This window comes from Aotus nancymaae, unplaced genomic scaffold, assembly GCF_030222135.1.
Source record: "Aotus nancymaae isolate 86718 unplaced genomic scaffold, 86718_ANA_hifiasm-v0.15.2.pri h1tg000041l, whole genome shotgun sequence".
NCBI classification, from domain to species: domain Eukaryota; kingdom Metazoa; phylum Chordata; class Mammalia; order Primates; family Aotidae; genus Aotus; species Aotus nancymaae.
In genome coordinates this window covers 40,936,931-40,964,163 of record NW_026988455.1, presented here as the reverse complement: position 1 = coordinate 40,964,163, position 27,233 = coordinate 40,936,931, and the positions used below count along the sequence as shown (strand labels likewise).

The 27,233-nt window shown below is 38.0% G+C and overlaps 1 protein-coding gene and 1 non-coding gene across 4 annotated transcripts in view; one reads left to right on the top strand and one right to left on the bottom strand.

The window, feature by feature from the left end:
- The window catches only part of CUNH9orf85 (chromosome unknown C9orf85 homolog), a 150,633-nt gene extending 123,637 nt beyond the window's left edge, over window positions 1-26,996 (top strand). Inside the window, exons 3-4 of one of the 3 annotated variants that reach the window (XM_012453944.2) lie at window positions 3,115-3,210; window positions 22,207-26,996. In XM_012453944.2, the coding sequence (XP_012309367.1) occupies window positions 3,115-3,210; window positions 22,207-22,246 (136 nt within the window). In that variant the 3' untranslated portion in view covers window positions 22,247-26,996. Of the gene's footprint in view, window positions 1-3,114; window positions 3,211-22,206 lie in introns of those variants that run through there. The other 2 variants (XR_010337048.1, XM_064361650.1) reach the window with 2 other exon arrangements.
- LOC135268758 (U6 spliceosomal RNA) lies at window positions 11,671-11,777 on the bottom strand. Its single transcript, XR_010337112.1, has one exon. It is a non-coding gene; the product is annotated as a U6 spliceosomal RNA (small nuclear RNA).
- Window positions 26,997-27,233: the final 237 nt, after the last annotated feature.

The following is a 27,233-nucleotide window of genomic DNA, read 5'->3' as shown; positions in this document are numbered from 1 at the left end:
TCAGCCTCCCAAGTAGCTGGGACCACAGGTACATACCATCGTGCCCAGCTAATTTTTAATTATTTTTGTAGAGACAAGGTCTCATGTGTTTCCCAGGCTGGTCTCAAACCCTTGGACTCAAGTGATCCTCCTGCCTCAGCCTCTCAAAGTTCTGGGATTATAGGCATGAGCTTATAGGAGAATTTTTGTGATTATGCATTAAGCAGAGTTGTTAGACACCAAAGCATGATTCATAAAAGTAAAAGAAATTAATAAATTGAACTTCATCAAAACTAAAAGTATTTGTTCTCCAAAAGATGAGAATGAAAGGACAAGCCGTAGACTAGAAAAAAAAATTTGTAAATCATGTGTCTGATTAAGGACTTGTAATCAGGAAATAAAAAAATTCCTCAAAACTCAATATGAAAACAAACAGCTCCATTAAAGAAAAATAAGCAAAGCATCTAGACAGACATTTCCCCAAAGAAGATATATGGATATCAGATAAGCATGTAAAAAGATGCTCAATATCATTAATCATTAGCAAAATGCAAATTGAAATTATAGTTAGATACCAATATACACCTATATTGAACGGCTTAAAAATGTGAAAAGAAGCCTGACAATACCAAGTAATGGTGAAGATGCAAAGCACGTGGAACTCTCATTTATTGCTAGTGAGAATACAACATGGCACAGCGTCTTTGGAATATAATCTCGGCGATTCCCGGTAAAGATAGACATATACTTACCACATAACTTAGGAATCTCACGCCTATGTATCTAAATGAAATGAAAACGTACATTCACTCAAAAACCCGTATACGAATGTTTATAGCAACTTTATTCATAATTGCCTCCCACTAGAAATAGCCTGGATGTCCTTCAGTTGATCAATGGATAAACAAACCGTGCTTTGTCCATACAATAGAATACTACTCAACAGTGAAAAATAATGAACTATTGATGCACAGACAACATAAAGGGACCTCAATTTCATTATACTGAATGACAGAAGCCATACCAAAAAGGCTACCTATTCTTGGATACCATTTACAGGGCGCTTTTGAAAAGGCAAAACTTTTTCCTGGAGAGTGGTTGCCAGGGGTTAAGGGTGAGAGGAAGGATTCACTATGAAAAGACAGCATGAGGTAGTTTTTGGGGGTGACCAAATTGTTCTGTATCTTGTTTGTGGTAGCGGTTACAAGACTATGCATTTGTCAATTCTCATAGAACTGTACAACAAAAAGTTTAATGAATATAAATTTAAAAATAAAAATCCAAAAAGTAATAGGGAAAAATTCCATGAGTGCTGGTAGGGAGAGATACTAGGAATTAAAAGGAACAGTGGAGGGTTTCTAATCTATTTTGGGGGATTAGGACAGAGTCTGAGGAGGTAGCTTAAAGCTGCACTGTGGTCCAGGTACGGTGACTCATGTCTATAATCCCAGGACTTTGGGAGGCCAACGTGGGTGGATCACCTGAGGTCAGGAGTTCAAGACCAGCCTGGCCAACATGGCAAAAGCCTGTCTCTACTAAAAATACAATAATTAGCTGAACATGGTGGCACATGCCTGTAACCCCAAGTACTCTGGAGGCTGAAGCAGGAGAATCGCTTGAACCCGGGAGACAGAGGTTGCAGTGAGCCGAGATCGTGCCACTGCACTCCAGTGTGGGCAACGAAGTGAGACTCTGTCTCAAAAAAAAAAAAAAATGCTGAGTTGTGAAGGATGATGAAGCGTTAAAGAAGTAGGATAAAGAGAGTTTCAGGCACAGGAAATAGCTTATAGAAGCCTTAAAGCAAAAAAGACATTTTTGGCTCTCAGAAACAGAGAAAGTCGTTATGACTGTAGCCCAGAGCACACGGGTGAGAGTGATGAGGAATGAGACTGAAGCAGAGGGACCAAGCCCACAGCGGATAATGGGCACTTAAGGATTTTGGCATATTTCTAAGAGCAATGTGTTTTTGGTAGCCTTAGGAGTAACAGGATTAGATGGAGACTAGTGCTTTAAAAATAGGGATACTGGGGTAGGGGGTGCGGAATGAATAAGATCTAGTATTTGATAGTACAATACAGTGACTATAGTCCATAAAAATTTGAATGTATATTTAAAAATAACTAAAAGAATGCAATTGGGTTGTTTGTAAGGCAAAGGATAAATGCTTCAGGTGATGGATAGGTCATTTATCCCGATGTGATTATTACACATTGCAAGCCTGTATCAGAATATCTCATGTACCTCATAAATATATACACTGATTATGTACCCACAAGAATTAAAAATTAAACAAAAATAGAGCTATAGCTTGGAAGATGAATTGGAGATGAGCAAATGTAGCTGTTGGAAGATCTATATGGTGAAGTGAGGATCCCAATATAAAAGAAAAGCTGGTCTGGGACATAGTTGTTTTACAGTCTATAATTCACATCTTTCCTCTGCAAAAAAATTAGCATTTCTGATAAATCCTTATGTCAGTTTGTAATGAATTTTGATGGAATAAAAACTTATTCTGTCCCTGGTGTCCATGGGAATGTTAAAAAAAAGAAAGTATGATTATAAGTGAGTTGGTCATAGAATAAAAAAATAAAAATTAGGAATTCAGAGAAAAAATACAGAAAGAAACTTGTTTTGGGTAACTTGTGACCCACACAGTTGACTGTTAGCTGACAGCCAGTTGAGGATCTAGAGAGCTTGAATGAGACTGTTCTTTCTTTCTGCATCTAGTCTGACAACAATTATCCATTTTGTTTTTCTAGGAAATGTCCTTACCAGGAATAAATATTTAAATTGACCTACAAGGATTACTTTTTCTTGTGCGTCTGCAAGATTTTGATACAAGATTGACACATATTTATTGAAAAAGATTTTAGCAGTTGCTGGATGCAAGATCAGTGTCCCAAAACTAATTGCTTTCCCTAATATCATCAATAAACCACTAACAAGCATAAATCTTAAAAGATGTTATAATAGCAATAAAAAGTAAGGAATTTGGAAATAGATACAACAAAAGATATACAAGATCATTATGAAGACATCACAAAATCTTATTGAACATGTATGTTTCCTTGGTCTGCCATAACAGATTATCACAAACTTGGTGGCTTAAAACAACAGAAATTTATTCTCTTACAGTTCTGGAGGCCAGAAGTCCAAAATCAAGGTGTTGGCGGGCCATGCTCCCTCCGCGAGCTCTAAAGGAGGAATCTTCCTTGTCTCAGCCAGCTTCTGGTGGGTTCAAGTGTTCCTTTCCTTGTGGTTGTATAATTCCAAACTCTGTCTGCATCTTCACCTGGACTTCTTCTTTGTGTGTGTGTTTCCTCCCCTTCTGACCCTTGTATTAGACTAAGGCTACCTGAATAATCCAGAATTATATCATCTTGAGATCAATAATGACACCTTCAAAGACCCTCTTCCAAGTAAGGTTATATTCACATGTTCTAGGGGTAAGAACATGGACATATCCTTTTGGGGCCACCATTCAATTCTCTACCCACAGTAAAGAACCTAGTAAATGGAGGAATGTATCATGTTCATAGCTATGAAGACAAATATTATAAATATGTCAATTTTTGCCAAACTTATCTTGACAAATTGATTCAATGTATATGAGTTATAGCCCCCCCAAAAGTTTTTCAATGAAATCTGATAATTTGATCCTGAAAAAAACAGTCAAGATACTTTTTGTTATTTTATTTATTTAAATTTTAAATTTTACGTTCGGGAGCACATGTGCAGGTTTGTTATATAGGTGGACTTGTGTTATGGAGGTGTGTTATACAGATTATTTCATCACTCATGTATTAAGCCTAACATTCATTAGTTATTTTTCCTGGTCCTCTCCCTCCTCCCACCCTCTACCTTCTGATGGGACCCAGAGAAGTTCTGGGTCTGTTGTTCCCCTCTATGTGTTCATGTGTTCTTATTGTTTAGCTCCCACTTGTAAATGAGGACATGTGGTATTTGGTTTTCTCTTCCTGCACTAGTTTGCTAAGGATAATGGAGCTTCCTACATGATCCTGCAAAGGACATGATCTCAGTCTTTTTATGGCTGCATAGTATTCCATGGTGTATATATACCACATTTCAAGGTACTTCTTAAAAAGAACTGAATAAGGAGGTATGACCAACTGGATACCAAGATTATTTGAAAACTATACCAAATAAGATCATATGTCAGTGGCACAAAGATAACCAAACACATCTATTGAAATGTGACATATGAAAGATGTGGCATTGTGAATCAGTGGTGAAAGAATGACGTTCTAAGGCCGGGCGCGGTGGCTCATGCCTGTAATCCCAGCACTTTGAGAGGCCGAGGCGGATGGATCACGAGGTCAAGAGATCGAGACCATCCTGGTCAACATGGTGAAACCCCGTCTCTACTAAAAATACAAAAAATTAGCTGGGCATGGTGGTGCGTGCCTATAATCCCAGCTACTCAGGAGGCTGAGGCAGGAGAATTGCCTGAACCCAGGAGGCGGAGGTTGCAGTGAGCCGAGATCGCGCCATTGCACTCCAGCCTGGGTAGCAAGAGCGAAACTCCGTTTCAAAAAAAAAAAAAAGAATGACGTTCTAGTAAATGCTCTTGCAGCAACAGGGTATCTACACTGAAAAAACTGAAATTGCATCCCTGCTTCACATAATATCCAAACACCAATCCAGATGTATTACAAAAATAGAACCTACTTGCCTTTCATTCTTTTTAGTTCCAAATTTAGGTTCATATTCTTGACCATTTCTGCTCTAACCAGCTCAGACTTAACCACATGTTCTTTCCAGGGGACTTGCCCTATTGTCTTCAGTCATCTGAGATCTTTGTAGGATCTGTTCCCTTCACTTCTGATGTGGCCCTTTCTCACATACAAAACATGCTTTAAAACTTTTTTGCGTACATTATTCTGAGGCCAATAGTGACAGAAAAATAAAGAATTGACCATGAGGCTACCTAGAAAACCCTAAAGACTCATCCAAAAAGCTCCTGGATCTGATAGATTATAGAATTAAATTTCACTATACAAAATTAATGTACACAAATTAGTAGCACTGCTATATACCAACAACGACCAAGCTGAGAATCAAATTGAGATCTCAATCCCCTTTACAACAGCTGCAAAAAAATAAAATAAAATAAAATAGGAATAAGCCTAACCAAGGAGATGAAAGATCTCTACAAGGAAAACTACAAAACACTGCTGAAAGGAATCATAGATGACACATGTAAGTGGAAACACACCCCATGCTTATATATGGGTAGAATCAATATTGTAAAATGATAATACTGCCAAAAGAAATCTAGAGATTCAGTGCAATTCCTGTCAAAGTACGATTATCATTCTTCACAGAACTAGAAAAAAATCCTAAAATTTATATGGAACCAAAAAAAGTGCTCACATAGCCAAAGCAACACTAAGCAAAAAGAATAAACCTGGAGGCAGCACATTACCCAACTTCCAAACTATACTACAAGGCTATAGTTACCAAAACAGCATGGTACTGGTATACAAATGGGCAGGTAGACCACTGGGACAGAAAAGAGAACCCAGAAATAAAGTCAGATACTTACAGCCAACTGATCTTCAACAAAACACACAAAAACAAAAAATGAGGAAAGGGACACCCTATTCAATAAATGGTTCTGGGATAATTGGCAAGCCACATGTAGAAGAAAGAAACTAGACCCTCATCTCTCACGTTATACAAAAATCAACTTAAAATGATCAAAGACTTAAATCTAAGACCTGAAACCATGACAATTCTAGAAGATAACATTGGAAAAACTCTCGTAGACATTGGCTTAGGCAAAGAATTCATGACCAAGAACCTAAAAGCAAGTGCAACAAAAACAAATATAAATAGATGGGGCCCAATTAAATGAAAAAGCCTCTGCACAGCAAAATACTAGTAATAATGATGATAATAATCAGCAGAGTAAACAGACAACTCACAGAGTAGGAGAAAACCCTTGCAAACTATGCATCTGACAAAGAACTAATATCCAGAATCTATAAGAAACTGAAACAAATTAGCAAAGAAAAAGCAATTCTATGAAAAGATGGGCAAAGGACATGAATAGACAATATCTCAGAAGATATACAAACAGCCAACAAACATATGAAAAAATTCCTCAGCATCCCTAATTATCAGGGAAATGTAAATTAAAACCATGTTGAGATACCAACTTACTCCTGCAAGAATGGCCATAATTTAAACATCAAAAAATAATAAATGTTGGTATGGATGCAGTGAAAAGGGACACTTTTACACTGCTGGTGGAATGTAAACTCATACAACCACTATGGAAAACAAGTGTGGAGATTGCTTAAAGAACTGAAAGTAGAAGTACCATTTGATCCAGCCATCCCACCACTGGGTATCTACCCAAAGGAAAATAAATTATATGAAAAAGACACATGCACATGCATGTTTAAAGCTGCATGATTCACAATTGCAAAAATATGGAACGAACCTAAATGTTCATCAACCAGCAAGTGGATAAAGGAAATGTAGTATATATACACCATAGAATACTACTCAGCCATAAAGTGGAACAAAATAATGGCCTTTGCAGTAACTTGGATGGAACTGGAGGCCATTATTCTAAGTGAAGTCAGCTCAGGAATGGATAACCAAATATCATATGTTCTCACTATAAGTGAGAACTAAGCTATGAGGAGGAAGGGCATAAAAATTATATAATAAGAGTGGGGCTAGCAAGATGGCTGAATGGGAACAGCTCCAGTTTGCTCTCAGGGAGACCAATGCAGAAGGCAGGTGATTTCTGCATTTCCAACTGAGATACCCAGTTCGTCTCACTGGGACTGGTTTGACAGTGGGTGCAGCCCATGGGAGGCAAGCAGAAGCCCATGGGGGCATCGCCTCACCTGGGAAGTGCAAGGGCTCAAGGAACTCCCTCCCCTAGCCAAGGGAAGTTGTGAGGGACTGTGCCACAAGGGATAGTGCTATCTGGCTCAGATACTATGCTTTTTCCATGACCTTCACAACCCGCAGACCAAGAGATTCTCTCCGGTGCCTACACTACCAGGGCCCTGGGTTTTAAGCATCAGACTGGGCGGCTGTTTGGGCAGACACTGAGCTAGCTGAAGGAGTTCTTTCCCATACACCAGTGGTGCCTGGAACCCCAGTGAGACAGAATCGTTCACTCCCCTGGAAAAGAAGCTGAAGCCAGGGAGCTGAGCGGTCTTGTTCAGCGGATCCCATCCACATGGAGCCCAACAAGCTAAGATCCACTGGCTTGAAATTCTTGCTGCTAGCACAGCAGTCTGAAGTAGACCTGGGATGCTTGAGCTTGGTGTTGGGGGGACATCCACTATTACTGAGGCTTGAGTAGGCAGTTTTCCCCTCACAGTGTAAACAGCTGCCAGGAGGTTCAAACTGGGTGCAGAACCCATTGCAGCATGGCAAAGCCACGGTAGTTAGACTGCTTCTCTAGATTCCTTCTCTCCAGGCAGGACATCTCTGAAACAGGGCAGCAACTCCAGTCAGGGGTTTATAGAGAACACTCCCATCTTCCTGGGACAGAGCATCCGGGGGAAGGGGTGGCTGTGAGTGTAGCTTCAGCAGACTTAAACTTTCCTGCCTGTTGTTTCTGAAGAGAGCAGTGGATCTCGCAGCACAGTGCTTGAGCTCTGCTAAGGTACATTTCATGCTCATGGATAGGAAGAATCAATACTGTGAAGATGGTCATACCACCCAAAGTAATTTATACATTCAATGCTATTCCCATCAAACTACCATTGACTTTCTTCACAGAATTAGAAAAAAAACTACTTTAAATTTCATATGGAACCAAAAAAGAGCCTACCTAGCCAAGACAATCCTAAGCAAAAAGAACAGAGATGGAGGCATCACACTACCTGACTTCAAACTATGCTACAAGGCTACAGTAACCAAAACAGCATGGTACTGGTACCAAAACAGATATATAGACCAATGGAACAGAACAAAGACCTCAGAAGTAACACCACACATCTACAACCATCTGACCTTTGACAAACCAGACAAAAAGAAGCGATGGGGAAAGGATTCCCTATTTAATAAATGGTGTTGGGAAAACTGGCTAGCCATATGCAAAAAACTGAAACTGGACCCCTTTCTTACACCTTATACAAAAATTAACTCAAGATGGATTAAAGACTTAAACATAAGACCTAAAACCATAACAACTCTAGAAGAAAACCTAGGCAGTACCATTGAGGACATAGCATGGGCAAAGGTTTCATGACTAAAACACCAAAAGCATTGGCAACAAAAGCCAAAATTGATAAATTGGATGTAATTAAACTAAAGAGCTTCTTCTGCACAGCAAAAGAAACTACGATCAGAGTAAAGAGACAACCTACAGAATGGGAGAAAAATTTTTCAATCTATCCATCTGACAAAGGGCTGATATCCAGAATCTACAAGAAACTTAAACAAATTTACAAGAAAAAAACAACCCCATCAAAAACTGGGCAAAGGATATAAACAGACACTTCTCAAAAGAAGACATTTATGTGGCCAACAAACATATGAAAAAAAGCTCATAATCACTGGTCATTAGAGAAATGCAAATCAAAACCACAATGAGATATCATCTCACACCAGTTAGAATGGCAGTCATTAAAAAGTCAGGAAACAACAGATGCTGGAGAGGATGTGGAGAAATAGGAACGCTTTTACACTGTTGGTGGGAGTGTAAATTAATTCAAATATTGAAGAAGACAGTGTGGTGACTCCTCAAGGATCTAGAACCAGAAATAACATTTGACTCAGCAATCCCATCACTGGGTATATGCCCAAAGGATTATAAATCATTCTACTATAAAGACACATGACACATATGTTTATTGCAGCACTATTCACAATAGCAAAGACTTGGAACCAACCCAAATTCCCATCAGTGATAGACTGGATAAAGAAAACGTGGCACATATACACCATGGAATACTATGCAGCCATAAAAAAGAATGAGTTCATGTCTTTTGCAGGGACATGGAGAAAGCTGGAAACCATCATTCTCAGCAAACTGACACAGGAAAGAAGACCAAACACTGCATGTTCTCACTCATAAGTTGGAGTTGAACAATGAAAACATATGAGCACAGGGAGGGGAATATCACACACCAGGGCCTGTTTGGGGGTGGGTATCAAAGGGAAGAATAGGATTAGGAGAAATACCTAATGTAGATGATGGGCTGATGGGTGCAGCAAATCACCATGGCACATGTAACAAACTTGCATGTTATGCACATATATCCCAGAATTTAAAGTATAATAAAAAAAGAATTATATACTAGATTTTGGGGACTCAGGGAGAAAGGGAAGGGTGAGAGGGAGGTGAAGGATAAGAGACTACACATTGGGTACAGTGTACCCTGCTCAGGTGATGGGTGCATCAAAATCTCAGAAATCACCACTGAAGAACTTATCCACATAACCAAAAACCACCTGTTCCCCAAAAACGATTGAAATGAAATTTTAAAAAAGAATTGATCACAAGGAAAATGTCTAACCATAGACTGTACTTGATCCAAGGGTTGAAACACAAAAGGAATATAACAGTAAAGTAGACAAGTCAAGGCAGAGCAATTGCTCGAATGAACTCAGCATGCCATGTTGACGACTCAAAATGCTGAAAACAAAACTGAATCCGTTGATTGCTCAAAAATATAGCTTTTCATAATTTTACATTGTAATTTGTGTTTCATATGCATGAATGCACAATGTGTTTTCTTCTTACAGCTAGGCTATTATTAGGTGAGATTTCTGAAGGCAGAGGCTAGGTGACTGAAAAGGGGTACATTTAACAGGGAATTGTCTAGCTATTTACAGCAGCAGTACATTTTTTGAGATGGAGTCTCACTCTGTTGCCAGACTGGAGTGCAGTGGTGCGATCTCGGCTCACTGCAACCTCTGCTTCCTGGGTTCAAGCGATTCCCCAGCCTCAGCCTCCCCAGTAGCTGGGACTACAGGCACTATAGGCACAGGCCACCATGTGCAGCTCATTTTTTGTGTTTAGTAGAGACAGGGCTTCACCATGTTGGCCAGGATGGTCTCGATCTTCTGACCTTGTGATCCACCCACCTTGGCCTCCCAAAGTGCTGGGATTACAGTTATGAGCCGCCACACCCAGCCAAGAAATTAATTCTTGACATATCAAATGGCAACCACAATAATTTAGCAAAGCATATTAGTTTTTGCCCTGAATTGATAAGTCTCTCAAAGGTAAGAGGCTATAAAGAAACATGATTTGTGGTGGAAGAGGGTAGAATTAAAATGTGTCAATTTAATGGTTACATCAATGTAGTTCCTTTTTTTTTTTTTTTTTTTTTTTTTTTGAGACGGAGTTTCGCTCTTGTTACCCAGGCTGGAGTGCAATGGCGCGATCTCGGCTCACCGCAACCTCCGCCTCCTGGGTTCAGGCAATTCTCCTGCCTCAGCCTCCTGAGTAGCTGGGATTACAGGCACGCGCCACCGTGCCCAGCTAATTTTTTGTATTAGTAGAGACGGGGTTTCACCATGTTGACCAGGATGGTCTCGATCTCTTGACCTCGTGATCCACCCGCCTCGGCCTCCCAAAGTGCTGGGAATGTAGTTCCTTTTGTACTCATTCCTTTTTGTGTCTTATTGCTTTAGTAAGAATATTGAGATGAATATTCAATATTTCATACTTCACTGGAATATACCTAGGTTTCACTTAACTATGGTCCTGACAGCTTTTTTTTTTCCTTCACTGTTGAATTTTTTTTTTTTAATTGCATTTTAGGTTTTGGGGTACATGTGAAAAACATGCAAGATTGTTGCATAGGTGCATACGTGGCAGTGTGATTTGCTGCCTTCCTCCCCTTCATCTATATGTGGCATTGTGGCATTTCTCCCCATGCTCTCTCTCCCCAACTCCCCAGCCCCCGCTGTCCCCCCCACTCCCCCCACAACAGACCCCAGTGTGTAGTGCTCCCCTCCCTGTGTCCATGTGTTCTCATTGTTCAATACTCGTCTATGAGTGAGAACATGCGATGTTTGATTTTGTGTTCTTGTGTCAGTTTGCTGAGAATGATGGTTTCCAGGTTCATCTATGTCCCTACAAAGGATGCGAACTCATCGTTTTTGATGGCTGCATAATATTCCATGGTGTATATGTGCCACATTTTTCCTGTCCAGTCTATCATCGATGGGCATTTGGGTTGGTTCCAGGTCTTTGCTAATTGTAAACTGTGCTGCAATGAACATTCGTGTGCATGTGTCCTTATAGTAAAATGATTTATAATCCTTTGGATATATACCCAGTAGTGGGATTGCTAGGTCAAATGGAATTTCTATTTCTAGATCCTTGAGGAATCACCACACTGTCTTCCACAATGGTTGAACTAATTTACACTCCCACCAACAGTGCAAACCACATCCTCTCCAGCATCTGTTGTCTCCAGATTTTTTAATGATCGCCATTCTAACTGGTGTGAGATGGTATCTCAATGTGGTTTTGATTTGCATTTCTCTAATGACCAGTGATGATGAGCATTTTTTCATATGCTTGTTGGCCTCATGTATGTCTTCTTTTGTAAAGTATCTGTTCATATCCTTCACCCATTTTTGAATGGGCTTGTTTGTTTCTTTCTTGTAAATCTGTTTTAGTTCGTTGTAAATTCTGGATATCAGCCCTTTGTCAGATGGGTAGGCTGCAAAAATTTTAAAAATGTGGAACGATTCACGAATTTGCGTGTCATCCTTGCCCAGGGGCCATGCTAATCTTCTCTGTATCGTTCCAATTTTAGTATATGTGCTGCCGAAGCGAGCACCTGACAGCTTTTTTGAAAACAAAAGAAAGAAAAAATGTCTTTATAGTATTAAGAAAATGTCTTAGTCTTAGTTTAGAGATTTCATCAGAAAATGATGTTGATTTTTATAAAAGGCCTTTTATAGATATATCAGACCTCTAGAAATTATAATGCATTTCACTTTTCTTTTGATATATTGATACAATGTTGTAGGTTTTCTAAGATTGAATGAACCTTGCATTACTGAAATAAATATTGTCATAGGGTAGTATCATTTTATTACAGTATGCATCTGATTTTCTGGTGTTTTATTTTTGCCATTTCCATCTATATAAAGTAAAATTAGTCCACATGGGGTGTATGTGTGTGCATGTGCATGTGTGTATGTGTGTGTGCGTGTGTATTAGCTATTTTGGTCAGGTTTGCTATCAGCATTATGGAAATTTTAAAAATAAATTGGACAGCTTTCCATATTTTTTTAGATGCTGTAAAATTTCAAATTCATACTCCACTTCTTATAAAAGGTATGGCTTTATGCGAGTTGCTTTATGTTTTCAACTTTCTTTTGTCAAAATTAAATACTTGAGCTTTCCCAACTTTTGAGGTACATTTAAAAATTTTATATTTATTAATTTTATATTTATATTTATGATTTATATTTTCCTTTAAGAATTTTAATATATAACCAGGTGCATGTAAAAGATTTTAAAATAAATTATAAATCTGTCAAATCTATGGTCATAGGTTGATAATTTTACACATTTTGCTTTTCAGAAATATTTTCTTGTTTAGGCTTTCTGGTAGTTTGTATGATTGGTCCTTTTACAATCTAGCATTTAAGTTAATTTATTGAATATTTTCAGGTTCTCCAATATATCAATATTATATATTTATTTCTTTTAAACTGACTCTGACAGTTCTATCATACTCATATTGGATCTCCTGGATTTATTCTTCACAGCTCTTTTCCTTTGTCCTTTTAGTTTCTTTGTTTTCTTCCCCTAAATTCTGAGAGGATTTCTTGGAGCTTAGGTTCTAATTCGTTGATTTGCTTGAAACTTGACAATCAAATTTTCTATTTCCTCAGTGTTTTTTCATCTTAGATTTCCTTCTTTTTAATGACTACTTACTCTGGTGTCCAACATGCAAAATCCTATTCAACTAATCAGAAAGTTTCCAAAATTTTGTAAAGGAATATTTTATGCCATTATGCAAACAGTCACTCAGATTGACATCTTTTTTGACTTGCACTACCTTTCTTATTTTCAGTTGTATACTGAATTAAAGATTGAGGTTAGAGTTTGGCGAGTATTGGTTTAAACTCTTTTAGAAATTGTGTGAGTTTGAAGTTTCAGACCACCCAAGATAAGGAGGAGGAGGAAATATTTCAACTTTTGTAGTTTTCATTATTTGGTTCAGAAATCCAGCAGCCTAAGAGTAGACGAAAGATAACAGAGTCTGTCCCTTTGACCAAAGAGTTTCTTTTCAAAGTTCATGATGGCAGCTTGATGTCAGCTGGGGAAAAAACTTCATTCTTTTTCTGGTAGAACTGACTTCTTTGGGAGAGAGCTGTGGCAGCTCCTTTGCTTGTTCCCAGCATGGAAAAACCACAAGATCCCACTTCTTATGGCTCTGGCATGTAATGCACTCCCCAGAGGGACTGATTCATATGTACCCTTTACAAGGCTACCAATAACCTATCATTACCTCCAGCTGTTACTACTGCACTGAAGGTTACAGATTTTGATGAAGTCTCTTCTCATTAAATTTCCAGACTACATAGAAACCTGGGGTGATAGGCCTTTCTTCATGGTTTTAGCTGTATGGTCTTTAGTAAAACTTTCTTCAATTCTTAATGATCAGCATTGCTATAAGGTGTTCCCTATTTATGACATCTGCAGATTATTTCAATGGAAAACTTAGATGGAATGAAAGGCAGTTAAATGCATCTTCAAGTTGCCATTTTTAACTGAAAGCCATCTCTGCTTTTATGAAATCTGGGACAGCTACCAAATTAACACCCACATGTACTAGGAATGGCTGGCAGAGTAGGGAATCGGGGGCAGAAGATCTATGCTATGTTCTTATTCCATTTCTCATCACCTACAAGCAGATGTCTCCTACAAGAACATCAATTTAGTGGCCAAGAGTATCTTGGAAAGAGAAAGCCAAGATATTTTTCATAATGTGTGGCTTTCCAATATTTTTGGTATCTAGAAGTCACCAGATCACTTAAATATTCACTCATGTTCTGCTGCTTTTTCCATCGTGCAGTGCCATTTGTCAGGGACCTTCAGGAACACAGGTGGAAACCTTTATGAAACCTCTGTTCTCTCACTGTAAACCATCTCACAGTAATAAGATTTACCTTCAGGTGGAAGGAAATTCACATAATCCCTCCTATGTGTAGGTTTCTTCTTCTAAGTTTATATGGTCAACATCTCATTGCACATGCCCATCAAACTAGACTAAGAAATTTTGACAAACATTCCTAGGTTGTAAAAGTTATATCAAAGTTTTCTTTTAAAATTATACAAACACATAAATAGCCTATCATTTTATATTTAGGTTTTATTTCTCAGATAATTTCTTTTTTGGGTTCTGGCTGGATTTCCTCTTACCTCCCACTAACCACCTAGTGCTAAAATTCAGTAAATTAGGAGCAAAAATTTCAGAAGCTTAGCATTTGGCCAAAGTCTTTGAACTGCAGCAAGAAGAGAAAGTATGCCAAGATTTCCGTTATTTCTGTGAAGCACATGGGAGAAAGGGCACTTGATCAGAAAAGCCTGTTCCTGACTGAGGTTTGATACAGCACTGCAAGAAGGATTTAGTGCAGAAATACCTACACGGCATGACTCTGAATGTGGAGTACAAAGTCTTACAGATGAAAACTGTCAGGGACCATTGTATTGCCAGCATCTATGAACAAAATCAGAAGCCTTATAGTTTCATAGGTGACTGAATAAATTTGATCACAGTAATAGTGTTTGATACTAATGTTAAAAGTGGTTATCACCTGGGTGCCATGGCTCACACCTGTAATCCTAGCACTTTGGAAGGCCAAGGCAGGCAGATCTTTGAGTCTAGGAGTTCAAGACCAGCTTGGGTAACATGGTAAAACCCCATTTCTACAAAAAAAAAAAAAAAAACCAGCCCGGTGCGGTAGCGTGCATGCGCCTGTAGTCCCAGTTACTTGGGAGACTGAGGTGGGAGGATGGCTTGAGTCAGGAGGCTGCAGTGAGCTATGATGGTGCCACTGCACTCCAGCATGGGTGACAGAGTGAGATGATCTCATATCAAAGAAACAAAAAGTGGTTGTCACTTAATAAACACTGAGTGACTACTATATGCCAGTCACTGTCCTAAGACTAAAGTATACCAAAGATGCGTAAGACCTCCTCACCCAACAGGTAACAATTTAGGGAAAAGATTACTGTGCAAAGAGAAGCTTATAGAATTCGGTGATTCTACCAATTGTGTTTTATCTAGCTCCTTAATAAATACTGGTATTTTTAAAGTTTTATTTTAGGAAATTACAAACATGTAAAAAAGTAGAGAAAATAGTGTAATGAAACTAATATATTCATTACTCAGCTTCAAAAATCATTAATACATTATCAAGCTCTTTGTATCTACACACTCTCAACTCCCCCATCTTGAGTATCATGTCATTTCCTCTGTGAATATTTCAATATATATCTGTAGGAAATAAGGACTCTGTTTGTTAAACATATCCACAATACCATTGTTACCACATGTAGACAGATCTACAATAAATCATGAGTACTGTCACATAAATATTCATGTTGAACTGATTGCTCTATTTAAGCAATTTTTACAGATGTTTTTGGAATTATAATTTAAATAAGGTCCATAGTTTGCCATTGGTTGATAAGCATGTGCGATCTCTTTTGATCTGTAATATCCTACTCCATCTCTTCTTGATTTTTTTTTGTTGCTTATTTTATACTTTCCCATATTCTGGATTTTGCTGATTGCATCCCCAGTGGCATAGCTGAGTATATTCCTTTATTTGCCGTATTTTCTATATTGGCAGCTAGATTTAGAGGTTTGATCTGCTTCAAGTCAGATTTTTTTTCAACGCTACTTCATAGGTGGTTTTTCCATCATGAAAATACTGTCTCGGTGTCTCTTTTTTTGTGACATCATTGGAGGTTACAAAATACTCGAGTGGGTGTGATGGCTCACACCTATAATCCCAGCATTTTGGGAGGCAGAAGCGGGTGGATTGCCTGAGCCCAGGAGTTCAAGGCCAGCCTGGGCAATATGGTGAAACCCTGTGTCTACAAAAAATGCAAAACAATTAGTTGTGATGGTGCACACCTGTAGTCCCAGCTACCTGGGAGGCTGAGACAGGAGGATCACCTGAGCCCGGGAGGTCGAGGCTTCAGTGAGCCATGATGGTGCCACTGCATTCCAGCCTGGGTGACAGCGTGAGGCTCTAACTCAAACAAACAAACCAAACAAAAATAGTAATACTCTAATTTTATAATTCCTTTTTATTTGCTTATCAGAATACTTTTATACAAAAAAACTTCCCCTCATAAATTATTTGGCAATTCTGCAATGTAGACTGTAAAAGAAAAGGCAGAAAAGGTTCAATTCTTTATCATATTTCAAAATAATGAGATGTTTCCCTGAGATCTTTCAAAGGTGACCAATTAGTTTAGTTTTAGTACAGTTATAAATTCATGGTTTTAAATATATTCAAAGCACTTCAATCCATTAAGGTTATTACGCTTTTTGATGCTCAAATTTTCTCTTTGAACCCAGCAGAGCTTATAGGTTGTCTATTGAGTACTTTTGACACCACCCCAATGGTCTTCAATAGCGTCCTTGATTTTTTTGAATTACAAGTGTTCCAGCATATCGTTTTTCCATTCCTTGCCCTAGGTCCAGAATTAATCCTTTTTTTAAAAGCACCTTGGTTGCTTTAATAGAGAAATAACATTTAAGATCATAATCTGGGCACTGGGGTGCTCATTCCTACTGGATTGGTCATTGGTTCTTTGCCTTTTCAGTGGTTAGATTTAGGGAATATGTTTGTTCTATGTTGTTATTAAAATAAAACACATCATTAATGTATAATTATACTTCCAGTTTCAAGATATGACTTAGCTTTTACTGGACTTCATCAATTATACATCTGTATTTCCTAGCAATGACAAAAAAAAAAGAAAATAAAAAACAAAACCTCAGTTCTCTATGAGATCAGCCTAATCAGATGATTTTGGTTTTTCCCACAAAATGTACACAGCCATCTCAGAAAACAATATGAACACTACTGCCACCAGCATGATTTAGTTGAAATGGTTGAAAAAAAAATTTTCGTGCCTCTTTTTGTCTTTAGGAAATATCTCTAATGTATATATCCCAAAGATATATAGTTATCGTGTTTTAAAGTTCTTTGTTATAATTTCTCTCTTTCTCTGACTAGTCCACCAACTAGATATATAGGCAGGTCCACTGGTTTCCTATTACTTTCAAATTCAGAGATTGCTTTTATTATTTAATCTCCTTTTTATTTTTATGTAAAATATTTAGATATTTCTAAAGCTAAGTCTACAAAACAAGGTGTATTTAGAGAAGCCTTATTCTATTTCTGCTTCTCTACTGTGTTCTGTCCCTCCTATAAGTAAACATTTAAATAACTGTTTATCTTTTAATTGTCTTTAAGATATTAGCAATATAAAATACATATAAATATATAACTACTTTTTAATATATCAATATTTATTTATGATGATAAAATATCTATCTATCTATCTATCTTTTTTTTTTTGAAAATTACACATTTTTAATTGCACATTATGATTATAAAGCACAGTACATATGTATTGCAACTTTTTTTTTTTTTTTTTTTTGAGGACAAGGGCTGTTCAGAGGAGCTGGTTAAGATTTTTTTTTTTTTTTTTTTTGAGAGAGAATAGGAAAGAGGAAAAAGGAAGAGAAAGAGAGAGAGAGAATGGGGAGGAGGGAGAAGGAAAAGAAAGAGGGAGAGAGAATGGGAGTATTGCTTTCTTGCCCAGGCTAGAATGCAATTTAGTAATGGGTATTGAAAAGCTCTTTTATACTGGTAATTATACTTAATGATGTAGTCAGGAAGGAATAAGGGAAGAAGATAACAAACAAACAGCCAACCAATATTTAATTTAAACCTATGAAATGCTATGCGATTACTGAGGAGTGATTTACTTCCAATTATATAGTCACCTTTGGAATAGGTGTGAGGTGGTAATGTATGTTTTGTGTATTTGAAGTGGAGAGTTCTATAAATGTTTATTAAGTTTACTTGTTCCAGGTCTGAGTTCAAGTTCTGAATATCCTTGTTAATTTTCTATCTCGTTGATCTATAGAATCGTTAGCTCTTCTTGTTGCATTGATCCTTTTGCCATTATGTAATGTCATTCCTCGCCTCTTTTGATCTTTGTTGCTTTAAAGTCTACTTTATCAGAGGCGAGAATTGCATCTCCTGCTTTTTGTTTATTTGTTTATTTTTACTCTCTGTTTGATTGGTAAATCTTCCTCCTTCTCTCTGAGTCTTTGTGTATTGTTGCATGTAAGATGGGCCCGGATGCAGCATACCGATGGGTTTTGGCTTTTTATCCAATTAAAATATATATAGGTTTAATACCGGCGTTTGATGCTAGCTGGCTGTTTTGCCCATTAGTTGATGTAAATTTTTTATTGTGTTAAAGTTCTTTGCTTTTTGATATATTTTTGGAAAGGCTGATATTGGTTGTTCCTTTATATGTATAGTGCTTCTTTCAGAAGCTCTTGTAAAGCAGGCCTGGTGGTGGTGAACTCTCTAAGTACTTGTTTGTTCGCAAAAGATTTAATTTTTCCTTCGATTATAAAGCTTAGTTTGGCTGGATAGGAAATTCTGGGTTGAAAGTTCTTTTCTTTAAGGATGTTAAATATTGGTCCCCACTCTTTTCTGGCTTGTAGGGTTTCTGCTGAGAGATCTGCTGTAAGTCTGATAGGTTTCCCTTTATGGGTAACCTGACCTTTCTCTCTGGCTGCCCTTAGTATTTTCTCCTTCATTTCAACCCTAATAAATCTGGCAATTATGTGCCTTGGGGTTGGTCTTCTTGAAGAATATCTTTGTGGTGTTCTCTGTATTACCTGGAGTTGAATATTACCCTGCCTTGCCAGGTTGGGAAAATTTTCCTGAATGATATCCTGAAGAGTATTTTCCAACTTGGATTCATTCTCTTCATCACATTCAGGTACACCTATCAAACGTAAATTAGGTCTTTTCACATAGTCCCATATTTCCTGGAGACTTTGCTCATTCCTTTTCATCCTTTTTTCTGCATTCTTGTTTTCTCGTTTCATTTCACTGAGCTGGTCCTCGACTTCTGATATCCTTCCTTCTGCTTGATCAATTCGACTGTTTAAACTTGTGCATGCTTTGCGAAGTTCTCGTGTTGTGTTTTTCAGCTCCATCAATTCACTTATATTCTTCTCTAAATTGTCCATTCTCGTTAACAGTTCGTCAAACCTTTTTTCAAGGTTCTTAGTTTCTTTGCATTGGGTTAGAACAAGTTCTTTTAATTCACAGAAGTTTCTTATCACCCACGTTTTGAAACCTGCTTCTGTTATTGGAACACACGTGTAATCTATTAAGCCTTGTTCCGTTACTGATGAGGAATTGCAATCCCCTGTAGAGGGAGAGGCATTCTGATTTTGAGTATTCTCTACCTTTTTACGCTGGTTTCTTCCCTTCATTATATATTTGTCCGTCTGTCGTCTTTATAATTACCGGCTTTCTAACTGGGTCTCTGACGTCCAACTTGTTGATTCCCTGCGCCGAGATCTGAGCAATCCACTGAGCCGGCCAAAACAGTGGTGTTAAGATTGATGGTGCTTTTCTGCCCGGGAATCTCCGGACTCTGCACCAAGAACTGGCGTGCTAAGGCACCAGCAAAACCACCACGCCGGCCACAAGAGTCGCCCTGGCGACCCGTGGGGCTCCTCCACTGGGAATCTCCTGGTCCGTGAGCAACAAATATTCGTCTGAAAGTGTGGCGTCCTCTCGTTCTTTGCGCTTTCACTAGGAGGTACGTGCCCGAGCTGCTAATCATCAGCCATCTTGGATCTCTCTCGTCTATCTTTTTTTGAGACAGGGTCTTGTTCTGTCGTCCAGGCTAGGGTTCAGTGACATGATCACAGTTTGCTACAGCCTCTACCTCCTGGGCTCTAGAATCCTCCTGCCTCAGACCTAAGAGTAGCTGGGACTACAGTCACTATTACCACTTGCCTGGTTAATTTATTTTTATTTTATTGTAGAGACAGGGTCTTGCTATGTTGCCCAGGCTGGTCTCAAACTCCTAGTCTCAAGCAATCCTCCTGCTTCACCTTCCCAAAGTGCTAGGATTACAGGCATGAGCCACCATGCCTGATCCATCAATATATATTTATTTGGACCTTTGAGCCCAACCCAGCTCCAGATGGATACAATTGAGTCAAAGACCCACATGGAGAAAACTTCCGAGCTAACCCCTGCCCAAATCTCTGTCTTACACAATCGTGAGAACTAATAAATTATCGTTTTAAGCAATTATGTTTTGGAGTAATTTGTTATACAGTGATAGATAACTGATACAACAATATATCCTGGTGTTCATGTGGTAACAGTATATAGAGATAGTGGTATTTATTTATTTTAAAGACTTAATTTTTTAAAAGAGGTTTTAGGTTCATGGCAAAATTGAGAGGAAGGTGTTTCAGATACTTCCTGCCCTCACACACGAATAGTCTCCCCCATTATCAACTTCTCCTACCAAAGTGGTACATTTGTTACAATTGATGAACCTACATTGCCACATCATAATCACCCAAAATCCATAGTTTACATTAGGGTTCATGCTTGGTGTTGTCTGTTGGGGTTGCACGAATGTATAATGACATGTATCCTCCATTATAGTATCATACAGAATAGTTTCACTGCCCTAAATATTTTTCGTGTTCTACCTTTTCAACCACACTCCCTTTAATACCTGGCAACCACTGATATTTTTATTGTCTCCAGAGTTTTTCCTTTTGAAGAATATTATATAGTTGAAATCACCCAGTGTTTTCAGATTAGCTTAGTAACATGCATTTAAGGTTCCTCTATGTCTTTTTATGGCTTGATATCTCATTTCTTTTTTAGCACTGAATGATATTCCATTGCTTAGATGTACTACAGTTATTTATCATCTGTTCACCTACTGAAGGACATCTTGATTGCTTCCAAGTTTTGGCAATTATGAATAAAGCGGCTTTAACATTGTGTACAGGTTTTTGTGCAGACATAAGTTTTCAACTCCTTTAGCAAATATCAAAGAGTATGATCACTGGATTATATGCTAAGAGTACATTTGGTTTGTAATAAACCACCAAATGTCTTCCAAAGTAGCCATACCATTTTGCATTCTAACTAGCAATGAATGATGAATGAGAGTTCCTGTTGCTCCACATTCTCCTCAGCATTTGGTGGTATTAGTGTTCTGGATTTAGGCCATTCTAATATGTGTGTAGTGGTAACTCATTGTTCTTTTAATTTGCATTTTCCTGATGACATATGAGATGTAGCATCTCTTCATATGCTTATTTGCCATCTGCATATGTCTTTTTGATGAGGGGCTATTAAAGTCTTTGGTCTACTTTTTAATTGGATTGTTTTCTTATTGTTGAATTTTAAGAGTTATTTGTATATTTTGGATAGCAGTACTTTATCAGACATATCTTTTACAATTCTGCTCCCCGCAGATCTGTGGCTTGTCTTCATTCTCTTGACTGTGTCTTTTGCAGGGCAGAAATTTTAATTTTAGTAAAGCCTAGTTTATCAATTCTTTCTTTCAAGGATCATGCCTTTGGGGTTGTTAATTTTTACTTTTAAAATGTACATCAGATGATACCAGGTTTTTTTTAGAGGGACAGGCTGAAAAATCATCGATATCATCTTGAGGCTGATTTATCAGATTGATTTGCCCTTCAAGCAAATGTGGTTCCAAAGATAGTCTCTATGGAAGATGTGGCATGAAGGGATATCATTTACTAGATTTCTTTGATAGTCTAATAGAGCTGATACCATAGTCTTTGGTTTCGAATTGAATTTGTATATATGGCCTCTGGAAGAAGATTAGACTTCCTCTAAGTTGCTGTAACATGCTAGTGTTCTTACCATTTATTTAGTATATAGTATTTATGGCTCGCTTTGAAAATTCTCATTTAGCATTTGTATTAATTTCCTAGGTCTGCTATAACTACTATAAATTGGATGGCTTACAAAAACAGAAATTTATTAGCCCTTAAACCAACAAAAGACTTTTTAGGGAGGAGTATTTTATCACTGACATTATTTAGAGTCACCATCTCGTAGTGATAATATAAGGCAGTCTATTTTCTAATCACTTGTATTTTTGTTTTGGTTTATTCACAGGCTATACCCCCTTACTGGCTGCCCCAGGTGGACTGCTTGAAGTTCCTCCCTGGAATGCCTCTGATGTGGAATAAAATGAGCTGTAACTTTAGACTTCAGGAGGCGGCATCTGTAACAGCTTTACCCAACCCAGCTGTAGGGGACAAGTGTTCTCTCTTGAACTTTATAGGACTGATATACTACAACAATCCCACGTAACAGCAAGAAACCATGACACTATTGAATTGATAAGAAATTCCTCCTTTTAAATTTATTGTTTGCATTATGCCACCTTTCTTTAGTTTGAGCAAGTCTTCTTAGACAATACAAGTTGTGATGATTCATTTTGGGCATCAACTTGGCTGGATTAAGGAATACCTAGAAAATTGATAAAGCATTGTTTTGGGTGTGTCTGTGCGAGTGTTTCTATAGGAGATCCGTGTGTGAGTCTGAGTGGACTGAGTGGGGAAGATCCACCGTCAGTGGATGAGCATCATGTAACAGGCTGGGGGTGTGAGAGAAGAAAAACAGGAAAGTTGAATTGGTTGCTCTGCTCCAGGAGCTGGAGTACAGTCTTCCTCTGCCCTTGGACATCAGGCTCTCAGGCCTTTGCACTCCAGAACTTACAACAGTGCCCCTGTGGGTTCTCAGGCCTCTGTACTTGAACTGAGCCACACTGCCAGCATGCCAGCTTCTCCCACTTGTCAGGCCTGCCATGGGACTTCTCAGCCTCCATAATCATGTGTGCCAAGTCCCCTAATAAATATCCTCTCATCTATCCATGTATCTATGTATGCATTCTGTTGGTTCTGTCTCTCTAGAGAAGTATTACTACTACACAGGTAGAGGAAGGACCCAAGAGGAATACTGAACTGACACCAGTAGAGTGATTACTGAAAAACAAAGAAACGAAATAGGAAAGCGACGTGAGCCCAATTTTCATGAGTTTGTGGAAAAGGCAATATTCATGATATCTAGAGTATAATGTTCTATAACAAAGAGAGCAAATCGCATACCTCCTCATGCCTAACAACGTATCTAGCACATAAAGGACATTTTAAAATATTGAATTGATCTATGCTAGGTCTTCCAAAATGAAGAACCAGGGTTTAGCCATCAGAATCATCAGAACCACTTTCTAAAAACATAAAGGTGTAGGCTTAACAGATCTACTGAATAAGAAATTTGAGGATATGGAGTCTGAGAATCTATATTAAATCAAAGCCCCTGACAGGCACAATGGCTGATGCCTGTAATCCTAGCACTTTAGGAGGACAAGGCAAAAGGATTGCTTGAGCCCAGGAGTTAAAGGCCAGCCTGGGCAAGATAGTGAGACACCCATCTCTATAATAAAAACAAAACTTAGCTAAGTGTGGTGGCAAATGTCTGTAGTCCCAGTTACTCAGGATGCTAAGGTGGGAGGATCAATTGAGGCAGGAGGATTGACTGAGCCTAGAAGGTCAAGGCTGCAGTGAGCTGTGCTCGCACCACTTCACTCCAGTCTGCGCAACAGAGTGAGACCTTGTATCAAAGAAAGAAAAAAAGTCTCTCAGGTTGATTCTAATGCTCGCCTACCTATGATTGGAGACTAGTAGCACGTAATGGAAATATAGAAAGAACTTATTCTGAACTACTGGGAAAGTGGGAGGGATCCTATTCCCCACCGTCCTGGTCAGGGTTTCCAAATTTGCTTTCTTTCCTTTGACTCTCTTTAAACAATATCCACAACTCAAAGTGGAAAGTCAAGAGATTATTGACGTGGGAGCTGTGTATCATGCCTTCTGTTTGAGAACGTTTCCAGGTTCTTGTTGATGTTTGGCAGTCGTGCCAACACATCCTAAATTAAATAGAATAGCTGTTTCTCCTAGCAAGGCATTGGAATTACTCCAGCTAAGAACTGATCCAGCAACAAACAACTTAATTTATGATGATATAAAAAAAACCTCAGCCACAGAATATCTGTAATTAGCAAGAATCCAACAGAGATTGAGGTGTGCTAAGTTGAATATTCTCCTCTCCTCCTCTCCTTTGTTTGCCCAACACACACACACCTACCCCTTGTTTTCCTAGATTCTCAGCTAGAATGTTCAGTAAGAAATCATCTGGTCTACCATGTGAGCTTTTAGGTTTTTTGAATGAATAAAATATCCTGAAACTTTGATAATCTCCAAGGATGAAGATGTCTCAACAATCCTTGCAAGATAAGAGAAACTCAAGAAAAAAGAAAACAGAGTTCTTTATACAGAGACTCTTAGTACCGTCCATACTCAGCTGTGTTTCTAAACTATATAATACACTCAGTAATAAGAGTCTAACCTGAATCCCCAAACAAAGCCATCTAGCTCCCATCTTAAATCAGTTTAGGTTAGGTTGGCTTTGGCTATGAATGACATGAACCCCCCCATACTAATGATTTAAACATAGAGATTTATTTCTCTCCCACAAAAACAAACCCCAGTGGCCAGTAGTCCAAGGCTGGCATGATGAGACCACCCACCATTGTTAGGAAGTCTTTAATTCTTTCTATCCTGTTCTTTGCCGTTGTCAAAATTCAGTTTTTCTCTCATGCTCCAAATAGACTGCTTGAGTTCCAGGAATCAGGTCTACAATCTGGCCAGCAGGTGGAATGAGGAGAAAAGAGCACAACTTCCCTTTTAAGGACATATCATCAGCTGGAACTCAGCCACACTTCACTGCCAAGAAAGTTGGGAAATGGACTGTTTATTCCAGGTGGTCATGGGGTTAGCTCGCATCTGGGGTTCCATTGCTAAGAAATAACTTGTGATTAGATAATAGAGGACAGGGCCAGGTGTGGTGACTTATGCCTATAATCCCAGAACTTACGGAGGCTGAGGCAGGCGGATCACCTGAGGTCAGGAGTTTGAGACCAGTCTGGCCAACATGGTGAAATCCCATCTCTACTAAAAATACAAAAGTTAGCCAATGTGGTGGTGGGAGCCTATAGTGCCAGCTACTCAGGAGGCTGAGGCAGGAGAATCACTTGAACTCAGGAGGTGGAGGTTGCAGTGAGGCAAGATCATACCACTGCACTCTAGCCTGGGCAACAAGAGCAAAACTTTGTCTCAAAATAATAATAATAATAATAAGCCAAGTGAGGTGGCTCACACCTGTAATCCCAGCACTTTGGGAGGCCGAAGCAGGCAGATCACCTGAGGCCAGGAGTTCGAGACCAGCCTGGCCAACATGGTGAAACCCCATCTCTACTAGAAATATAAAAATTAGCTGGGTGTGGTGGCGTGTGCCTGTAATTCCAGCTACTCGTGAGGCTGAGGCAGAAGAATCATTTGAACCTGGAGGGGCGGAGGTTGCAGTGAGCCGAGATCACGCCACTGCACTCCAGCCTGGGTGACAGCGAGACTGTCTCCAAAAAAAAAAGAAAGAAAGAAAAAGATAATGAGGACAGGTCACTGTTCTGAGCCCAGCTCCTTCTAAACAACTATTAAGTGTCAGTTTTCTGTGTAGCCTTCAAGAGATAGTCTATATAATTATACAAGTACAGATTGAGCGACCCTAATCTAAAAGTCCAAAATCTGAAATGCTCCAAAACTTGAGCACCAACATAACACCACAGGTGGAAAATTCTACATGTGACACCTTTGCTTTCTGATGATTCAATATACACAAACTTTGTTTCATGCACAAAATTATTAAAAATATTGCATAAAATTACCTTCAGGCTATGTGCATAAGGTTTATATGAAACAAATGAATTTTATATTTAGACTTAGGTCTCTTCCCCCAAATATCTCATTATGTATATGCAAATATGTTAAAATTTGAAAAAACACAAAATTCAAACACTGTGGTCCCCAGCATTTTAGCTAAGGAATGCTCAGCCTGTACTGTATATATACATGCATATACACACAGCCCCATTTTTTTTTTTAAATAACTAGAGGCCTACAAATTATACTTCACTGTTTCTTGCTTTTTTCTTGCATGGAATATAGTTAGTATATTACTCCATAACTGTTAATATAGATTTATTATTTTTAAATGGCTGCAGGGTTTCTCATTATAGTGATATACTATAATTAAAGTTCTATTAATGGCATATAACTGTTTTTTTGGTCTTATAAATATGCTATCATGGCTATAATTCTAAGTTTGTTCACATGTATAAGCAAATCTGTAGAATATATATATATATATATTCCTAGCAGGGATTTCTGTGTCTAAATTTTGATAGCTATTATCACATAGCCTCCAAAGTGTTTGTTCCACATTACACTTCTTCCAAAAAGGTGTGATAAATACCTATTTTTTTAACATTGTAGACTTAGGGTGTGCTATAAATATTTTATTTTTTATTTCTCTGGTAGATGAAAGATGCTATCTTTATGTCACCTTACATGTAATTATCATCTCATTTGTTTTAAAAGCCATTTATATTTTTTGTTCTATGAACTCTGTTCATGTTATTTAATCATTTTTTTATTGGAATGTAAATTTTTCTCATTGATTTGATGTCTCTATATATTAAAAAAATGATGTCCTCTTTTGTCACATGTGCTGCAAGTATTTTCCCCTGGTTTGTCCCTTGAACTATATTTTTATTTTTAAAAATTCTATTCTGTAAAATAAAAACAAGCCCCTTAAATTTTAATTTATAGTATTTTTTCATGCTGAAATGTATAATTTGTATGTTTCAATATGTTTATTATAATTTGTATGATTTAAATATGCTTGATCTTTCCTAGGTTTTGTTTTGTTTTGTTTTATTCTTTTGTTTCTTGATTAGAAAGTTCTTGCCTACTCCACTATTATAAAAGCATTCTCTCACATTTTCTTCTAGCACATTCATAGTTTTCTTTTTTTGGTTTAGTTCTTTTATTTGTCTGAAATTTATTTTCTTATAAAAAATGAGAAACAGATACAATTTTAGTTTCTGCTGGATGGTTAACCAACTTGTACCATCATTATTTATTAAATAATCTATCTTTTCTACCCTGAATTAAAATGTTGTCTTTTTCATATTCTAAATTCTCACATATATTTCAGTCTATTTCTGGACTGTTTATTCTGTT